A 20,813-nucleotide genomic window follows, 5' to 3' on the forward strand; every position below is an offset into this window, starting at 1 on the left:
GAGAAAAAGATGTCTTACCTCTGTGAGTTTGATGATTTCACCACTACTCAGGCAGAGCTTCTTGTTGTCATCCAGCACAGTGTTCATGTTCTCGATCCAAACAGCATCCACAGGGCCATCAAAGATGTACCAGCGGGAGTCAGAATCTAGTGACGACGACCCGACACGGATCAAGGAGGACAGGATCCCATCAGTCCTGATTGACAAAAAAGATTTTTAATTTTCATTGAATAAAATGGAACACAATTGAATCTTACTGACTGAGTTGAACTGAAGTTGGGTAATATTAAAGTGAATTGAACAAAACTGAATTGATTTTACTTGAACTGACTTGAACTGTATTTCACTTGAATATGTATTGTCCAAGCTTAGAAATATATATTTTTTTTACTGGTTTTGGAGAGGATAAGAAAGTCTACCAATATCTGTTCCTCCATTGAAGATCATGACAACATGTATCGCAATTCTTATGCATCATAATTCTCTGCATATTATGACAAATATTGTTGTATTTTGACACTCTGATCAGACAAAAATCTTTTCCAAAGCTATGTTCCCTCCTTACCTCTAATACCTAAAAGCAAGCTGCCACTAATCATGAGAGATTCACCTTTTCCTCTACATAATGCACATTTAGACAAGAAGCATCATTCATAACAACATCTCCAAGTGAGACACATGAAGTATTTTCTCTCTTACCATTCATGGGTGAGAAGGTCAAACTCTCCGTACAGCTGACCCATGGTGATAGACTTGGGGTTGACGATGTAGGTGTGCACCGACTCATAGGTACCTCCACCCACAGCATCCTTCCCACGTAGGGCAGTCAGGGCACGCTTTAGGACCTCATAGCACTGGGAGCACAGAGAGTGGGTGAATGCAACTGGTCATGCAAGTTTACCATCTAACTTAGATCTATCAATTCTTATCTTACCAATGACTAAAAGTAACTCTACAATGACAGAGAAATAAGTCTGTAAGAAGAATTAGATGAAGCATCCCCATTATAATATATAACAGGAAGTTTATCTGCTCTGTGTAGCTACTGATGCCTTCATTGATATATCTGATCGATATAACTTAACCTCTGAAAGCTAACTGATAATTGCTTCTCACAGTTTTGCAGATGTTGTTTTATTTTTCAGATGGTACAGTAAACATAATATCTATAATCAATGACCCTACATCTTTAATTTACAGAGTCATATAAATACATCAACATATGAAATGTGCATACAGTAAAGCAGACATATCAACAACTCCCTGTACATTAGATATTCAAAGCTGATAAAAATTGCGTACTTTGATTGCCACAATCATGCAAGGCAGTGAAAAGAGAGCTGACACTCAGAATTTTGTATTACCATGCAAACTTCACAGTCGCACCTACATACATCTTAGACTCAAGAATTGATTTTAGCCTAAATACCAATATCTCCATTTGGGGTTCCCATGGGATTTTGAATAGTGTAGGAGGAAGGCGTTGATGAAAGAGCACCACTTACCATTGTTTTGCCTGACCCGGCCGGCCCCACTAACATGAGACCGTGGCGCACCACTGTGGTCTCGTACAACTGGATGCACTTGACGATGAAGCTGTCGACGTCCTTAAGACTAAGCTTGCCACAGTGTTTGCGGATCGAGGCGTCAAGCTCACCATAGTCTATTGGCTCCTCTCTGGAAGTTGGCACAAAACACAGAATACAATTTGTACATCTCTGGAATGCAATTTGTACATCTTCACATCTCTCAGACATATTGCATTTTTACATGGAATTTTTTGTTGTTGTTTTTGTAGCATACAGTCATTTGTGATTACGCACAATTTATAGAGATATACACAAAATCATAGATTTGAATATTTTGCTTCAAAATAGGCTTCTTTGGAGTAGAATTATTCTGCATCAGCTGACAAAACTCAAAAGCATTTTAAGATATTTCTGGATTATTGAACATGATTTTGAGAGATCTTAGATTACTATATTATTATTTTTTTTTGTCTCATGGCTGTCACATGTGGTTATTGTTTGAATTCTTACTATACACACTTCAAGTATGGCACTTTTAATTTTGAAAGCTCAGACTGTGTTAATTCCATATCATCTGTGTGACTTCCATGTGGCTTTATGTTTATCAGATGATATGCCACTTCAAATTCATGAGGCAAACTCCCAACTGTAGAAATATATCTGCACAACTCTAAGTGGAAGAGTGAAACTGTTAGCTCCTCAACATACTTGATTTTGGGGAAGAGATCAGACACAATGCCATTGAAGAGCTTGAGGTCATCCTGCAGAAACTTGGGCACGTTCACGTCACGGATAGCTCGCAGCACAATGAGATCCTATGGAGAACAGGTAAGGGGAAGAGATAGCAAGGTGTATTAATTACAATCTGAAACACTAGATTTACAACTGTTTGTTTGATTCTTTTTTTTCTGATCATACCATTGTCCCTTTTTCTTCCTCCTTCTTCTTTCTCCTACTGAGTAAAGTTAAATTTCATTGTCGCATTCTGTGCAGGCTTATTTCAAACACAGCATGTCCATAACCTTATAGGCGACAATCATTGCATGTGGTGTTCTTCAAAATTCAGAACAAATTTGGTTGACCTACTTGGATAATCCCAACCTGGGATATAAAATCCACACATGATTTTTGTCTGTTCACGCATTTCAATGACACGCATACTTTCAATGCCAATTGCCTCAAACTTATCAGGTCAACTGAATCGATACTGTTAACAGAGCTGTTGCTTTGGGACAAAAACAAAGCAGGATGGAAAGATTAGCAACTGTCTTTGTACAACTTACTGTCTCATCTCCGAGTGTTTTTGAACTGATGACGAAAGTGAAACATGTTGGGAAAAACAAAAAACAAAAACACATTCAGCCTATTTCCCTCATTTGTCCTACCTTAGACTTTCACCTCTGCATAACATTAATGAATACAAATTAAGGAAGATGTATCATTTTGGTGGACCATGCAAATTGTTGATTCTGTTGATGATTGAGCAATTAGCACTACCACTACAATCTGCCACTATCAGCAAATTACTTCACAAGATTCAATGCCCACCTCGTTCATCTCCGGGTGTTCTCTCTTCAAGTTTCCTGCGGCCGAGATGACAGTCTTGACAGCACGCATTCCAAAGTCGTAGTGGTCCTTGTATAAGAGACATAAACATGTACACAAATGATTAGAGTAGAAGCTCATCTGGCAAAGGCAAATACGGGTCATTCTGCTGATGAAGGCTGTAGCGTTGACAGCTGAAAATTCTGGAGGTAAGTGTCTTGTATTGAGATCAAGAGTTCAACATCAAATTTCACATGTACAAAGTGAGTAATTAATGAAGTTACAACATAATTTTTGGCTCCTTATGGAGCTTTGAATTTTTATAAGCAATCTTGACAAACTCTGTCATAATTCTTTTATTCATTCTCTAAAAGTCAAAAGTTATACAAAACATTGTGTACAAGACTAGAAGTATTAAAAAACAATGAAAGTATGGAGGAGAAATGAAGATGTGAAAAATCACTTTAACTGCAACAATGAGCGGGTTTGCTTCATTGAATAAAATGTTTTGCATGACACAAGGGTAAAAGAAATAGAAAAAATGCAGATCAGGGTGTAAAGCAAGAGCAATGGAGGTATAGAATTGAGAAGTATGGAACCAGAATCATATGCTGACATTCATGTGTGACTTCTTATCTCTGAAAATGTGTAGGAGTTAAAACATTACTGGATGCAGCCTCATTCATGCTTCTATGATGGTTTGGTAGATGAGATCAAAAACTATAAGACACAACAACCTGGAGGTAAGGCTAACATCCATCAGACAGACTTCCTACGTACCTGTGAGCTGAGCTGTTCTGAGGAAAGCTTGAAGGTACTGGTGATCTTCTTGGACAGCACTTTTGCCTCGTTGAAGCCGAATGAGTAGAGCGAAATCTCGGCGATCATGGCGTAGTCAGGAACCATCATGGCAACGGGGCGGAACAAGGCCTGCAATGGGTGTGTGTATGTGGTATTATTCATTCAGCACATTCTTAAGGGATTGACAGTAATAGAATATTTTGCAAAATGTTTGTAAAGTTATCAAAAACAATAAACAAGACAAGAAAAACACTTATGAATCTAATCATATCTGCAGAATTATATGTGAACTATTGCTAAGAGAAGTAATTTTAGAGTCTAGCATTCAGTCTTTTACAGCTAATCTTTGATTGTTTCTATTTTCTAACTATGCTATTGTAACTTTTATGAGTCATTCTAGTTTACGCACCCTTAGATTTTCTGATGTTTCCTTGATGCCAAAAATTTTAAAGGGCCAGAGAACAAATTTTTGAAACACATATTAGAAAATGTTTCTACACATTTGCACAGCTTACTTGGGAAACAACAGTACCAAAACACAGAATGCCATAAACCACCATTGCAAATCATGATGGAAGATGCATGATGATACATACCTTGAGGTTGTCTGGCAGCTCTGTTCTCCCAGCGTAGCCAGGATTCATGGTGATGAACACAGCACAGGCTGGCTTGAGAGCTATCTCCACCCCTTCAAACATGAAACGGTCAACCTGAGTTTGGGCCAAAGAGTAGACATGGCAATGCACTTGGTAAGTGGGAAGATATACATCAGTATCAACATATTTGCCTATAGACACAGACTCATTCATCAATTATACATGTCTCCAGCTCTCAATGCATGTATTACATCAACAGCAGGAAATGGCTTTTTCCTCACCCTCTGCTGCTGAGCTTTCTGGATGGTGGTGATCTGCTGGGCGACCACGGAGAGCACCTCAATGTCAATGCGGTTGAACTCATCAAAGCAGGCCCAGGCCCCGGAGCTGGCCAGCCCTTTCAAGAACTTGCCCATGGCCATAAAGTCCAACTGGTCCGAGCAGTTGAAGACCACTGTCTGGATGGCCAGTGCTTTGCCAAGATCCTGGATGAGGTCAGAGGTTGAGGGGAGAGTGGACAAGGGATTTGGATATACTGTTCTGTTTGCACACATGTACATACATTCACTAAATCACATGCATCTATTAGCTTAACTGAGAAATCCATTCAACAACTCCAACAATGTCATCATATCATCATCATCATCCTTGCAAGTTATATCAGAATAATTGTCATCTGATCATCATCACTTTATTTACGCCCCGGCAACATTATCACCATCATATTAACTATGATCCCTCTAGTCAATATCATCATTCCAATCATCAATATCCTCATCACCATCATCATCACTATTATTGATATCATTGCTTTATTTATGATTCTCTTTTCAGGTTGGGGCAAGGGAGGACAGTAGTATTTGGAAGCTTGAAAGGGGGATAATTTGGGTAATCTTTGGTCCTTGGAAATCACTAAAGGCCACTGCACATGATACGACTTTTAGTCGTACGACTGACTGACTTTGGATCTGAAATAAACAAGCGTGCTTATTCTAAAGCTATTGTGTTTTATTTCGGATCCAAAGTCTGTCAGTTGTGTGACCGAAAGTAATACAGTGTGTGGTGGCCATAAGGGGTAACCATTTCTTACCTTGGTGGTTTCTGTCTTGCCGGTACCAGCAGGACCAGCAGGTGCACCGCCAAACTTCAGATGGAGGGCGCCGGTCAGCGTCAGATAGCAACGGTCAGTGAGTGGGGTGATGACAAGACGTCCGCTGTTACCGAGGTACTCGTAGCCATACGAGAACTCTGCGTTCACTGCGCGCACGTACAGGCCATTGTCCACCCAGTAATACCTGATGGTGTTGATAAAATTTCATGGTCTAAAACTTTAGCATCTTCTGAAGTCATCCATCATTCAAAATTTGATGAAGCTATCCTTAAAATAATGAATGGCAGTAGATTGGGAAAGGATTCACTTGACTCATTGTTTTTCGACCCACTGACACCTGGTCAAGGGTTTATATAAATCTGGATTTACCTGATATGAGCCTTACAAAGAAAATGTTGATGATGACTCTTGTTTTGTTGTTTTATTCCTGTATCTGTTCCATTCTAGCTTCTCAGGGTCACAACTTCTCAGTATCTACCACAGCAATCTACTCTTTCGTAAAGTAACATATATCAATTGATGAAAAAAACAAGATAGGCAACATAAGACTACGCACATGAGCTGTTGTGGCTTAGTGATATAGACCATCGACCATTAATCACAAGGTCCCTAGATCAAGTCCCCTGACTGTGGCTGTTGTGCCTCTAGGCAAGGCACTTTATCCTTGATGCCTATTCCTCTCATGGGGACTTAAAGATGTTGGTCCCATGGTTGCTTGCTTAAATATGCATTCATTGCATCTTTAGCAGTTACATCAACCTAATAAATTCAAATCAAATCAAATCAACTTTGCTCATCATGAAATGTGGGGCAAGTTAGTGATATATGTCAGATCAGCATTAACTGACCTGAGCTGGCTGATCCATTCAAAGTCGTTGCTGTTCTGCACGTTCTCCTCACACATCTTGGCGACCACGTCCCTGGCGTGGACCTCAATGACGATGAGGGCCGAGAGAACTGCCCGCTGGATCTTGGCGAGGCGACCTCGGACCAGCGCCACCAAGTCTGCGATCTGTGAGAGAGAGAGAGAGACGGTGACAGGCGATTACCAATGAGGTCACGTCACATGGCTGCTGTCATGCTCAGATTCATCGATCCTCACTCACACTACCAGCTGGGACATTCTATGTGGAAATATATTTCCTTAGTTGTTGTTATAGATACACAGGTCTAAGGAAACAACAGCAACGCCAAAAACTGAAATAACTAAAACATATGTGACCCGCTACAAGAGAAGGATCCTTAAGTCGCTGACGGGTGAGCCGAGAAAATCAAGTTTGAAGTCAGATCATCAAAATCTGTCAAAACGTTCGGATTTCTGTTTTAACATAATTTTGTATTCTCATATATCTTCTATCATCTGCCAAAATTTCGAAGCTAAATGATCAAAGGAAAGGCCTGAAAATAGCATTTTTCTGGGCCATGCTTGGCTCGCCCGTCAGCGACTTTAGGATCCTTTTGTTGTAGCGGGTCACATATGGCCATGAGTGATAACAAAGTCATATACAGTATGCACACACACAAACACAGACAGGCAAGAACTGAGACTATTTTAAGGCTTTGGTGTACACAACATTGCAACTGAAATCACAGTTGGTAAACATTAAGCACACAAGTTCCTGATTTGATATTCTAAATGGCTGTGAGCCACGTCATTTTCTAATCTATAGAGCACTATTCAACAAGCCACCTTCAGACTTGATATGCCACAAGGCCTATTTAGTGAGGAGCTGACCACTCACTCCTTACAACTCTAACCCCATAATTCAGTCATTCATTCAAGTGTATGGCACAATGTGCCTGACTGATACTGTTTGCTGTCTTGAACTACTGGGACAAATCACAAGGGGTCTGCATCTTCCTCCATCCCCATTTTCTTGTGTGGGTAGGTAGGTGGACCACTTCACCTGGTTAGCACCCTGCTCTTTGCGATGAAGGAATGAAGTGGGATCTTTCATGTGTATGTGTCATGATGCCCTCACACAGGAATTCCATTCAATGTCATATGCGAGGCAAAGAGTGTTTGGCCTCTCACTAGGAGAGGACGGTATGACTACACAAAGCATTGCTAGGGTAGGACTCGGGAATCAAATCCAGGCTGTTGGATTGGAAGGCAGATGTGCTACTGACTAAGCCACATCACCGCCCTCCCCCCAACCCCACTCCCAGAGAGAAAAGCATCAATCATGTCTTACCTGCTGCTTGAGTGTCTCCGAGAGATCTGGCAGTGACTTGTTGGCTAGGGCCTCCTCCACCATGGTTGTCCAGAATGTCTGGCAGCCGGCGATGACCACCTGACCGGGCCAGTTCAGCACCCACTCTGTTCGTTTGGTCTGTCAATGATCATGTGACCACAATTTCAATGTTAATAAAAGAATCACAAAAGAATCTATTTTTACACAAATAATAATGACAAGGATAAATTACATTCATACAGTGCCTAATACAGAAGTTTTTTTTGTGTGTGTGTGTTTTATTAAAGAGTAAAGATGAGCAGCTGAGTCATTGAATCAAATCCTCACAGTCAGTCGATTCAACGCAGACATGCACTGGTGGGGGCTGCGCCTATCAGCAGCCTGCCAGTGTGGTGCACCAGAACAGACTGCTCGACACATCTTGAGTGAGTGCCCTGATCTCCGACCACCTGAAAACATGGACCTAACACACCCCACCCTTGAGACCGTAACTACAGGCTAGAACAACTGAGAGACATTACGTAGCTGCCCCCGCCTCAAACACAAGATGAAGAAGACAACCTCACCTTGGGGTAATCAATCAGGGAGTCACCCAGGATCTTGCGTAGACTCTCCCTCATCACCCTCTCCACCTCTAGGAGCCAGTCTTCCACGTTACCCTTGGGGTAGAGGGTCTGGGCGAAGGGCACCATCTCACCGTCGCTGGAGAACATCTGGGTGATCTCCAAATCATCCTCAAATTTGAGCTGCAAAGATTGAGATGATTTGACTTAATTCAGATCTTTCGGTTTCCTGGCAATTATCATCAAAACGTATATGAATCATAATACAAATTACTATGTGATTGCAGGTAATACAACTCTCTTGTGTACAACACGCTGGTGAGAAAAGCTGAGGTTACACAGGAATATAAGAAAACAGAAGGGCAACAATACAGAACAGTTTCTCTGTTGACAGAAGTTTGTGAGAAATGTGAAAGGCTTGGCTCAAAAAAGTACACAGGAGTGGATGAAAGCTTGCCCAAAATTGTGAAAGGTTGATTGTCAGAAGGGCTACAGCTTCAGTCACGACTCGATATCCAAAGGGCCTTAAAAAAAACGGCCACAAGAGTAAAATCTCTCCCACAACTCTCACAGCAGAATGCAGTGTACAGCTGCCTCGAGCCATTAAGTTGCCTTCACTGATTTTGTTTTATCTTCTTCCTACGGTATTGGTCAAGTTGTCACAAATGTACTTGTTATCTCCCTCAGATGTGAACATGTTGCTTTAGGGCTACAATTTGCTGAAAATCACTCATGTTTCTCTATGATGGGGTGTTGATCAAACAAAGTAAAAGGGAAATAGTAAGAGAAACAGATGAGATTCCTGTTAAAAATTTGCTGAGAAATGGGGTAGAGGGGATCCAAAAGGGTAATCTGTGAGTTTTCTGTGAAACTTCTCCATCGCCTCATTTCCAAAGACCTATACAAACATGCTAACTCTGCAAATACATAAACAAAGATGGCTCCTGCCATAATGAAGACACTGACTGAACATTGACTCCTTCATGGAGCTTGGCTCTGAGCCATACAGGAGTTCGACCGTCAGAGTGCGGATGCTACTTACCCTTGCGATGTTCTCGAAACACTTTCTCAGATGCGGCTGCACCGCTGTCGGGTCCTTGGTCTGTGACAGGATCTCGAGGAGCTCGTCATCGGACAGGAAGTAGAACCTCGGGAAGGAGGCCCGCTTGGTCTCCAGGTACTCGCTGAGACCCTTCTGGACCTGGTCCAGGAGCTTGTTGCACTCCTTGAGGTTGTCCAGGAGACGGGCGTCAGGGCACAGCGAGATCACCTGGTATCATTCAAAATCATTCATCCATTATCTACATATTTCACTGCACTGTGCATACCTATGTCAAATCAGTAATTCTTATTCAATTCATGCACTAGTTGTCTTTTACTTATCTAACCATCCAGTGTACCACTAGATACTCTTACTAATTTGGTTCCTGCTTGCACCTCTACTGCATTTTGGACAAATCACATTCAGCTGAAAGAGAAAAGTCACTATTCTGTATCGTTGTACACATGTGACATCACAACCTGTTTGTACAGTAATAGTCTTCTTATCCAGCAGTGAATGAGCAGAAAATTCAAAAATTCAAAACTTTTGAACAAACTGTCCGATTTTCCTCAAACTTTTACTGATGTGTTCTACTAATATTGCTGCAATAGTTCAATCAACATGTCTATGAAGGTGAACTCGTCCTTTAATACTCCTACATATGTCATAAGTAATCACGACATTAAAGAACTCTGAAATACATGACAGGCAACTCAGAAATCATAGTCCAATTACAGCAGCACAAACTGAAAATGGCGAACTCTTGTTTGTTTTTGTTTGTTTTTTTTTATTTCTGCAAAGTCCAAAGAGACAGACATACGATGTAATTTTGCAATCACAAATCTGTCCTTTTATGCACTATTACGGTGGAAGAAAATGCCTTCTAGAATGGGTCTGCAAGAGCTCAGAAAACACTCACCTGTGGATTGTCCTTGGCATTCTTCATGATGCGGCGCCACATGCGGTCCATGGTCTGGTAGCGCTTGCCCTCCACGGGAAGCTGCCGGTTGATGTCGTCAGAGCTGAAGATGGGCTCGAGGTAGAGCCAGGACCTCTGGCAGACCAGCCATTCATCCAACACGTCCTGCAGGGGGACACAGCAATGGTATTAATCATACCTCGTGCATTAATAGGAGGCAGTTTTGACAAAGTACACCCCATGAGCGTGTGCTGACCTGTACTATAGCAACTACCACTTCAAAAAATAAAAGAAGCTATAATCGCAATAAGAAATGTATAATAAAACTCAGAATGTAATCTGGAAAATTATAGAAAGAAATAAGATTGTTACTACAAGTGTACTCCTTCTACCTCAACTACTACTAACAATGCTACGACTTCTACTACTTCTATTGCTGTGACCACTTCTACTATTACTTCTATTACAAATATTATTACTGCTGCTTCTGCTACTCCTACTACAACTACTATTTCTACTACTACTACTACTACTACTACTACTACTACTACTACTACCACTACTACTGCTGCTACTACTGCTACTTCTATTTCTACAACTTCTGCTGCACACTTTTATTAAAACTAGTATTACTGCTGCTTCTGCTGTTACTACTACCACTACTTCATTTCATCAATAGTAACGTGTCAACCTATTTCGGATGCTGCATCGAGTGTATACTAAGATTGAGCTTAACTTTTTCCCAGTTCTACTTTTGCCATTTTCACCTGTAATATATGATCTAGGTTGTGCATGCAGATCTAAGCAACCTCACACATCGATTAAACGTCAGGAGGACAAACAGAGAATTGTACGGAAAAATTTATAACATCTCCTATATCTCGTTATCATTTCCTCATATCTCATTTCCATTGAAGGAGATGCATCAAAAGAGCTGAGGAAGAAAACCTCACCTGGGTCATGCGCAGTTTGCCCTCCCACGTGCTGATGCGCTCCTCAAACGGCTTCTTGAACGGCGAGAAGGACATGCTCTGCGTCATGACGATGTGGTCGTCCAGGAGCTGGGTGCACTCGTCAGAGCCCTTCATGATGTAGGTGCCGGTCTCCTTGTAAGGCATGATGTCGAAGACCACCGGCTTCCATTCACTCTCCATCTTATCCAGGGCCTGGGGCGGGGCAGTAGTGGGGTTAGGAAGTGTCATTGGTGATGTGGTAAAACAAGTTTATAATCAAATCAATGTCTGTATTCATTTCAATAACCTACTGGCAAATAACAGCAATGATTCCAATATTTTCTCATCAAAACTTGGTTTGCGTAACACACTTATGTATGGATGATTGAAAGAAATTGTCTTCAAGATTTTTGTTGTTGTATAGTTATGTTCACTGTTTCAGTTGAGGAAATTCAAGTGACATTCCAGCAAAATCTATCAGTACGTTTGCAAAACATTCTGATTACATACACAAGAACAGTTTTCCTAGCCTTGCAGCTCAAAGTCCCTATGATGTTTATGACTGATTGTCGCTGATTCATTGGTGTTGAGTTTGTCAGATGTGTCCGTTCTTGACTAGAATGACTACCTGTACGTCTACACCATCCTCATATTTGACTAACTGGGAACTAGTCATTTGTTCTATTACTTAAAAAAAAACAAAAAACGTGATTGACTTTATTTGCCAAGAAAGTAGCCATAAAGGTTGGGATGTTTTACACTCATTAATCATCGTATCAGCAAGTAAGAAGCTGGGAATAAATGACTTTAATACTACTCCTCACCTGTTCAATGGAGTACTCCTTGCCCGCGATCTCAGCCACCTTGGCGATCTTCTCAATGTGCTGCTGCAGGTTCATCTCCAGACACTTGCTGAAGGTGAGGGAGGCCTTGGGCACAATGGTGAAACCTAGCTCCTTGGACAGGATGTCCCAGTGGCGGCTGCGCATGCCAGGGTTTCTCAGACCCTGGATGAGGGGGATGTACGGCTTGAAGTCCTCCACCCAACCCTTGATCTTCTGGGCCACCAGTTGCACACCTGTTAGAGTGAGCATGTGTATGTGTGTGTGTGGGGGGGGGGGGGGGAAGAGGGTGTGTTGTTGGTTTGTTTAATTGTTTGTGAATATGAGTGCAGCACGTGTGCATATGTGTAGGTGTGTGTGCGTCAGAGAGATAAGAGTATTGGAAGAGACAGACGGAAAAAAACAAACAAACATGGATATGAATTTGAATGAGAAAGAACACCATTGATATGGAGGGAGCATCAAATCTAGAGGTTTAAGATAGAAATGAAGAATTTAAGGTACAGTGTAAAACCATTAAAAAAGAAAGAGCACAAGAAAAAAAAAAAAACCCTGAGATGAAGTCAGGCTAATGTATCAAAGCAGTATCTTTTTTCTAAACTCAGCAGATGAAAGTCATTATCAGTATGCTTATGTTTGTTGAAATTGAAGTATGATTCTTGGCACTCTTCTAGTGAAACAGACATTTTCGTTGCTTTAAGTGTGAGATGTGTTCTAATAATGGAGCGCACTCTGTCTGTTAGTTCTTCTCCTAACAAGAGAATTTTGCATTACCAACACATTAAACAAAACAAGCTCTGCGGAGCAATGTTAATATAACTACACATTCCTCTCAACCTACTGTCCTTTGACTTTTGACTATCAGGTAAATCGAAAGCTGTCCCAATGTGTAATTCACATGCCCTTGTTCATGTTGTCCCTCTCTTTCTTTCGTTTTGTTCACCCAAGCATGCAGCCTTTACCTGGGATGTCCTTGAAAGTCTTGACACATTTGTGGATGATCTTGTAGGAGTCGTTGACCTGCTTGTCGCACTGCTCTGAGTCGATGGCTGTGAGGGGGTCATTCATCCAGCTCTCATGCCACTTTATCCAATCAGAGCATGTTATCCAGAGGTTCTTGAATGGCTCAAAGTCACGGACCAGCTTGCTCAGCTTATCATACTGGGAGGTGCAGACATATAAAAGAAAAGAATGGATGAGAAACACTGCATGCACTGCACTAGAACCTTGCACTCATGCACTTTGTCTGAAAAAAAAGTGTTATAACGAAAAACATCACTTCTATCATTTTATCGTACTTTTGATATCTACTCATAAACATATGTGAAAATCATGTGGTGGAAACAGAATGAGACAAACAAAAATTTACAAGAAGACATCATATTGTCCTAATTTATAATCCTTTTGCAAGAAGTTTCTTGGAAATGCACACTGACATCCATTCAATCCTTTTAACCTTAAAAAAATCCCAACACGATAAATATTTGGTAACAATGAAAACAGTTTACACAATGCTCAGGCTTTATCAACTCTAAATAATTATTTTCCATTCTCCTACAGTCAGATATGTCACTCACATCAGTTCATAAGTAGATAGGCTACCACTGGTATTCATAGATACGAAGAGGATGCCACAAGATCATGTGTCTTTTGAAAACTCACATTGGTGACTTGCATCTCAAACAGACGCTCCCTGTTGTTGTACATGGCGGCCAGTTGCTGGCACTCCTTCAGCTGCTTGTTGACACGACGCACCTCATTGGCCACCTCATGGGCCTTGCCGATGTCGGTGTGGGCAGCGAAACCAGCCACTACCATCTAAATTTCAACAAGAGAGGGAAACCAGTTAGACTTGGCCACTGAAGAAAAGATGGATTTAATACTGGGATGCGAGTCCTCATATTTCTTGGGTTGGTGGATATAATTTGGCATCAACTTGGTCAGTGGAGCAACTCCCTATGTAGCCTAACTTTATATAGAGTGAAGATTTAGTGCAAAAACAAGACATTTCTGCCAAAACATGAATGAAATATAAATACTATACACACTATGATGTGACCCGATTGATCATAACACATACATGGCAATAGTTTCTGCAAAACTTACTCATAAAAGAAAGTGTTGTTATAGACAGTTTATGTAAGTCAATTGTACATCTGTAATCAATGCATATCTACATGCAGTTTTTCTTCAAAATGTGAACTATATTTCATTAACAGACTCCCTATTTGTTCAATTTCCCACACTAGAAAAAAAGCAGGGAAAGAGAGCACATTCTTCTGACAGTGTACACTGGCTATGTAATCTATCAACAGTATGGTTATAACTTCAAGATCAGGAGGAACACCACACATGTGTATTTCATGGACTACTTTTGCAAGAGCACAGCCTCTTACATCCAGAGACACATACACAGCCTGACAGACTTAAATTGAATCTCACCTGCAGTGAATCCAGCCTGTCCTGGAAGGAGTTCTGGTCTGCGACCTGAATCTTCTGGAACCGTTCCTGGTCCTCATCCAGCTGTTCGTATGTGGCATTCATCTGGGCCTCGATCTTGTGGGGCCAGCCTATGGCGCTCCATCTGGCAGGTACAGATATGAGTGAAAGTTTCAGATGAATCAATTCTTAGAGAATAATCGCAGAAGTCACTGGTACAGCACCAATTTGTCCTAAAACAGAAATTTTCACTAATGAGTACCAAGCCTGAATATGAACCCCAAAGTGAGGGGAAGATGCTAACACTGTGCTTTACTTTGATCAAAGCAATTTAGAATTGTTATTGTAATGCAACCACAACAGCTAGAAAACAACAACAACCAAACAAAAACATAGATGATGTTGAAAAGGAGAATGTAATTAAATGCAAATTTGCTGTTGTTTTTTTAACATTCTTATATGAATTCATACCAAGCAAACTGAAGATCTATGGATTGTAGATTGATGCTAAGTGAAGATGTTGAGGAGACACATTTCTCCTTTTTTTTTTTTTTTTTTTTTTTTTTGCCTAGTTGTGTAAATCCTAGATTCAAGTCCTTAGCAGAGAAAAGAAAGAGCAGGGTCCCATTTCACAAAAAGTTGATATGATGGCAACCCTTGCTGGAACAGCAATTGTCATGGTAACGACAAGAATCCAGCTTCCTGATTGGCTGTTGCTATGGGAAGTTGCCATTCCAACAAGAGTTGCTATCCTAACATCTTTTATGAAATACGGCCCAGATGAGACCAGTATAGATACACTGAAAGATAGCTCATGATTGTCTGATGCAAATCACAACATAATAGTTCCATACACATAAAAGACGTCAAAGGATGTAGGTAAAGAGGGCACTGCTGATGTCTGCTTACTTGAGGTTGAAGTCGTCTGTGGAGAGACTGTAGTAGAACTCTTCGATTAGCTCGTAGTCTGTCATGGCCTTGTCGATGAGCTCCTGGTGTTCTTTGAGCTTCTCCGGGATGGACTTCATCCATTCCTTCTGCTCAGACAGGTCCTCGATGCAGTTTGGCTTCTCGTACAGCTTGCGTGAGATGTACTTGAATTCCTCACATGCCTATCACCAAAAAAGATATGAGATGTACATGTACATGAGAACTCCGTTGAAGTCAGACTCCAGTATAATTAGTGCATTTTCATCACAAATAATAGCTGTATTGCTATAACTTTTTTGTGTTATATTGCAAGCAAATTCTGCCTTCTATGGACAACATATCGGCAGCTTCTTAAATTCTTACAGAGCATTATTTTTTTCTCACCATGAAAACCTACTTACACCTACAGTATGTAACCTGGAGCATGGGACTGAGTTTTTGTAATAGATCGCAGCACTGTGGGGAAAAACTTTGAGCGCAAATCCATTACAACAAAAATGGGATCGATCTCCATCTATGCATACAATTGGACAGAACAACCAATATCATATGCCCAGTATCACATATCTCTGTGTGTCTGCAAAGTGTGATACATATCTGTGATGGTAAATCATTTGACACTTTGCTGTTGGAATATGGCAAAAGCCATTTTTATCATATTTCTCCTGCAACACTATACACTATGAGTGAGACTCAGTGATATAGATTGCTCACTTGGCTGAACATATCCAGGGTCAAAGGAAGCTTATCAGGGCAATTACCCCCCCCCCCCCCCCAGGACAATTATCCCCCAGTTAAATACTGGTCAGTGATAAGATCAGAGTAAAGATTAGGGTTAGGCTCTTAGGTTTAGGGTTAGGCTCTTAGGTTTAGGGCTAGAGTTTTGGTTAGGATTCTTTCATTAGGTTCAGGATTAAGATTAGGGTTAGGGTCAGGGGAAGGGTCTGGGGTAATTGTCCAGCAAACTGCCCTAGAACCCAAAGGATGCATCCTTCACTTACTACCTTATGAAGCAGGTAGTACAGGTGGATAACAATTTCAAGAACACGGCTCTTGGAAACTCACGTCCTCAGCCTGCTTGCGAAGTTTCTTGGCCAGCAGCTCCAAGAGGGCGTTGGCCATGGCCTTGCGCTTCTTGGACAGACCCTGCCGCACGTTCTCCGTGCTGACGAAGAACGGCCCAATCATGATGTTGGACGGGATGGTGTTCTCCAGGAACTCCTTGCGCTCCAGGTGCATCTCAATCTCCTTCTTGACCTCTGCCGCTGTGTGCTCCGTGGCATCGTACTCCCTGCATGGGGACAGAGGGAGAGCCAGTCAGACATTGGTGAGGGAGGGAGAGGTAAACCTCTCACAATGCAAGAAATTTTTCTGCACACAAAGAAGAGTTTGTGGTCTTAGGGAACAATTCATACCTTACCTTCAACTGCAAACCATTTAAGTTTCATTAAAGAGGACATGTGAAAAATCCATAATGCACGTGACAAATCTTTAAAATGTTGTACACAGACGGATTAGACAGAAGGCTGGAAGAAGATTCTACAATTCATATACTCGGGGACATGCGAACATTACTTTTTAGAAAGTGAGAATTTCACACATAAGTAGAAGGAGGTGCTTTCAGAGAAACGGGTATAACTTCTCTGGATATGTTATAAACATTCTTTCTCCTTTGGAATTCTGTAATTGCAAACGATGGAATTCTGTAATTGCATGGCTTATTCCAAATACTGCCAGCACTGCTGTCCTGGTGAGAATGACAAAACTGAAATACATGCTTGTCCCCTTTCCTGCAGCATGCTTAAAACAACAGGTTAGGAATGATAAAGGAATGTCACTACACAACTATCACTCACTTCATGTAGTCATTGAGCTCAAGGTTGTTGACCTCCAGGAACTGTTCGTAGGCCCTGGCGTAGGCCCGCAGTGGGATGAGGGACTTGCGGATGGCCGTCTGTATGGTTTCCCGTAGCTCTTCCACGCGGGGCTCGTGCTCCCCGACTGACTCCAGCAGAGGTGTATCGGCCCAGGAGATGTCCTCAAGGACATACTGCATAAAATGATATATCGTAGGGGTCATAGGTCAGAGGTCATGCCATTGTGAAAACACAGAGAGGCTGACGTGCAAGCGCAGTAAAGGTCAACAGAGATAAGCAGAGCTCATGGTGTGCTTGGCCATGAAAATCACCATGAAAGTCATCATAAACTTTCACATGACTGGGGTTATCAACATATGGCCAGTGAGCTAGTTTTTGGTTGAATCCTTTTTAGATTGATTTGATCTGATTAGATCTCATTCCTTCTTCAAACTTTTCAGAACAAAAAATGAGGGCATTTAAAAGTATGCAGAGCTAAATGCATGATGGGACATTCTGTTCCATTACATCACACTGCATTACATGACTGATATGATAAGTTGTTGTTACAGACAACTTCTCACCTTGTGCTTCTTTTGATGACTCTTTTGATGAAATGAAAGGCTTGACAGTTTAACTTTTTACTTGCATAATTTCTCCATAGCAGCAAGAATAGTCCTGATGGATTTTTTTTCCATTCTCTTTTTTATGTGCACAGTTGGTATTTAGTTTTTCATTGTCCTGCCATCAAGAGTGTCTACTGTGTCTTATAATCCCATCAGGCACTACAAGAATGCAATGTACTGTAAACGTGGAAATTTTCGCGGTACATTAATTTTCGCGGATTTCGCGCTACGCTCGGCTAGCGCGAATTCAAAAACGCGCGAATATATCTTCACAATTTTCTACACACATTTTGAACGGGATGAATTGTGTGCGCTTCATCGATGATACTGCTATGTAGTACAATGTACAGGCATGTTTACGCTACTAGTATGGTAGCCCTACTACATATCGACCACCCTTATTGAAACTGACCGCGTATAATTCGCGCACTGAACACCTAGTACGCACTTCTCTGCGCGCAAAGCACATAAAAATGGATTGGCTTTGAATGTAGATTAGGATGGTGTGGGAAAACGCGATAATTCACTGTTCATTAATGGTTTTAATCAAGGACAAAATTTCGAATGAATATTTTCACCGAATCGTAATGACAGCACAATGTGATATCTATGGAAGTTTCTAAAAGGCTTCTAAAAAGCTTCGTACAACACTGTGTTCAATACAACTCGGTTTACGTGCATTGTCAATGCAAAATCAGCGGTCGATCCTAAAAACGCAATTTACCGCGGGGAGCTGAAACGAGGCCACGCAAGTTCGTCGGCGATATTTTTGCACTGAAACTTCGAATCGAAAAGGGAACAGCGGCATTTGATAGAGCTGGATTTTCTCAATCACGTAGGTCAAGTTTTTTACGTGAATTTCAGTGTTAAATATTCTTATCAAGCAAATAAACATTAGGCGGTTGATTAGTAGTAGGTCCAACCCTACTGTGCGAAGAGACGATACCCTAGATTGCTGTGTACTGTATGTAGCATGCATGTGTGCACCGCACGCATCGATGCTACAGTCCCCCGTGACTACGGTACTAGAGTCACAGCTGTACTACGTATTTGAGTGCTTGTACTCGCAGTCGAGCCGCTCACTACGTCGCTTGTCGTACGCTGGCATAGCAAGCCATGTAGCGGAGGCTTTGGATGAAAGCAGTGAATGTGTACTACAGTAAAGTAACCTGCTGCGGAGCGCGAATTTAAGAACCCGCGAATACGTTTTCGAGCCGCTCAGCGCGAAAAATTAATCGCGCGAAAATATTGACGTTTACAGTATCATTATTATCATCATTATATTAGACCTATCATAATGTCAACTGTCTCGAAGCATTCGAGTAGCATTATGTTTTATTTGCCAGGCTGAATGTGCTACAGTTTTTTGTTTTTTTTTTCCATGAAGCCCCTGTTTGGAAGGGGCATACACACATCTTAGACACATACAATGTACCTTCTCAAGCTGAGGTACGTTCTGGGTCGAGCTGATGCCCTTGTCGAAGAGACCGATGAGTGTGGGCTCAAAGTTGGTCAGGTTGGTGCTGAAGTGGCTGCCCTCTTTGTCCAAGATCAGGTCAACTAGAAAGAGGCTGTTCCTCTTGGGCCTAAATCACAGAAACGTCATGAGAATGTCAACATTTTTGCCATTTACAACCCACCAAGTCCTAGAAGCAAAATTTCTATGGTTGATGTCTATTTTCTTATTTTGATTTTGACTAAAATGCAACGCTAGTGATTCATATGGTAGAATGAGAGCTTTTTAACAAAATTCATTTGAGCTCTATAGTTTGGTCACAGTAACAGTAAAGTTCATTTCTATTGCCGAACTATCACAACCCCTTATTGTTAAATTAATACAAATGTAAAATGAGCAAAGAAAATGGGATTCCAGTGGGGATGCAGAAATAAAGAAGAATACAAACACAGAATAGGATATTAAAAATTCAGAAGAGTTTTACATTAGCACAGTAAAGTGACAACTCTTAGATAGAGCTTTCATAGGCATAGGCAAAAACATTTTCATGCATTCTCCTTTCTCTTCACACAGCAGATTCACTCACTTGAACTTGCTGTTGATGAGATCCACGCCCCATGTCATCTCCTCATCAGGCAACTCCATGACGGAGAATGAAGCATCGATGATCATCTGAGTGAAGTTGACTAGTGAGTCCTGGACTAGGTACCTCAGAGAGTCCTGTCACAGACAAAGAAAAAGATATGAACATTTGGTCTTACCAAAATATAGTAAAAAGTGATTAGGGAACAAATCAAGAACAGGCTACAAAATCATGGCATTGTAAAGCTGGATTGCCAAAATGTGAAATCTTTCATGGTGAGGAAATAATGTTCCCTGAAGTCCTTCAACATTACCTATTAATTTTTGTTTCTTAATATCATAAATTCATCTACTACATTCTGTCAAAGTACTGAACCTTCTCTGGCACAAAGAAGGAAGGACCCTTTGTTGCATGTGTATGACGAGGGTGATACACACATCTAATATAAAACAACAGGGAAGATCACTCACCTGCATACAGAACTTGACCATTTCCATGAACTTCTTGAGCTTGGACCTCTGGTAGACTTCCCAGTTGGACTCGTGGAGGTTGAACCAGCCCTTGCCGACGTCGCGGAGACTGGTCCTGATGGCCGCGCGCAGCGTCGTAATCCAAGTGTCCTTCAGGAACAATTGGACCTACAGGGAGGGGGTCGAAAAGTCCACAAGGATGGGGCTGGATAATTCCTTCGCAGTGGATTTGGAATGTCTGTTACACACTCACGTAGTGCACTCAACTTAGGGAACTCTTTTGCATGAATGCTACAAGTATTTCCTGTAAAACCCTCAGCAGACTGGCATACAAATCTATGCAGCCTACATGAAGGT

General features: G+C 41.4%; 1 protein-coding gene across 1 annotated transcript in view; it reads right to left on the minus strand.

Annotated features, from left to right (window-relative positions):
- LOC140231928 (dynein axonemal heavy chain 1-like) overlaps positions 1–20,813 on the minus strand; it is a 73,028-nt gene that overhangs the window by 44,505 nt on the left and 7,710 nt on the right. The window contains exons 10-34 of the mRNA XM_072312075.1: positions 20,457–20,624; positions 19,990–20,123; positions 19,383–19,533; positions 17,322–17,515; positions 16,531–16,756; positions 15,445–15,647; positions 14,539–14,680; positions 13,759–13,914; positions 13,059–13,257; positions 12,079–12,332; positions 11,255–11,467; positions 10,302–10,466; positions 9,383–9,610; positions 8,344–8,523; positions 7,778–7,915; positions 6,431–6,594; positions 5,562–5,766; positions 4,753–4,956; positions 4,472–4,585; positions 3,855–4,004; positions 3,078–3,164; positions 2,238–2,344; positions 1,506–1,677; positions 700–854; positions 19–196 (exon numbers count right to left, since the gene is read on the minus strand). Of these exons, the coding sequence (XP_072168176.1) occupies positions 19–196; positions 700–854; positions 1,506–1,677; positions 2,238–2,344; positions 3,078–3,164; positions 3,855–4,004; positions 4,472–4,585; positions 4,753–4,956; positions 5,562–5,766; positions 6,431–6,594; positions 7,778–7,915; positions 8,344–8,523; positions 9,383–9,610; positions 10,302–10,466; positions 11,255–11,467; positions 12,079–12,332; positions 13,059–13,257; positions 13,759–13,914; positions 14,539–14,680; positions 15,445–15,647; positions 16,531–16,756; positions 17,322–17,515; positions 19,383–19,533; positions 19,990–20,123; positions 20,457–20,624 (4,287 nt within the window). The remainder of the gene's footprint in view (positions 1–18; positions 197–699; positions 855–1,505; positions 1,678–2,237; positions 2,345–3,077; positions 3,165–3,854; positions 4,005–4,471; positions 4,586–4,752; positions 4,957–5,561; positions 5,767–6,430; positions 6,595–7,777; positions 7,916–8,343; positions 8,524–9,382; positions 9,611–10,301; positions 10,467–11,254; positions 11,468–12,078; positions 12,333–13,058; positions 13,258–13,758; positions 13,915–14,538; positions 14,681–15,444; positions 15,648–16,530; positions 16,757–17,321; positions 17,516–19,382; positions 19,534–19,989; positions 20,124–20,456; positions 20,625–20,813) is intronic.

Source organism: Diadema setosum, chromosome 8 (assembly GCF_964275005.1).
Source record: "Diadema setosum chromosome 8, eeDiaSeto1, whole genome shotgun sequence".
Taxonomy (NCBI): domain Eukaryota; kingdom Metazoa; phylum Echinodermata; class Echinoidea; order Diadematoida; family Diadematidae; genus Diadema; species Diadema setosum.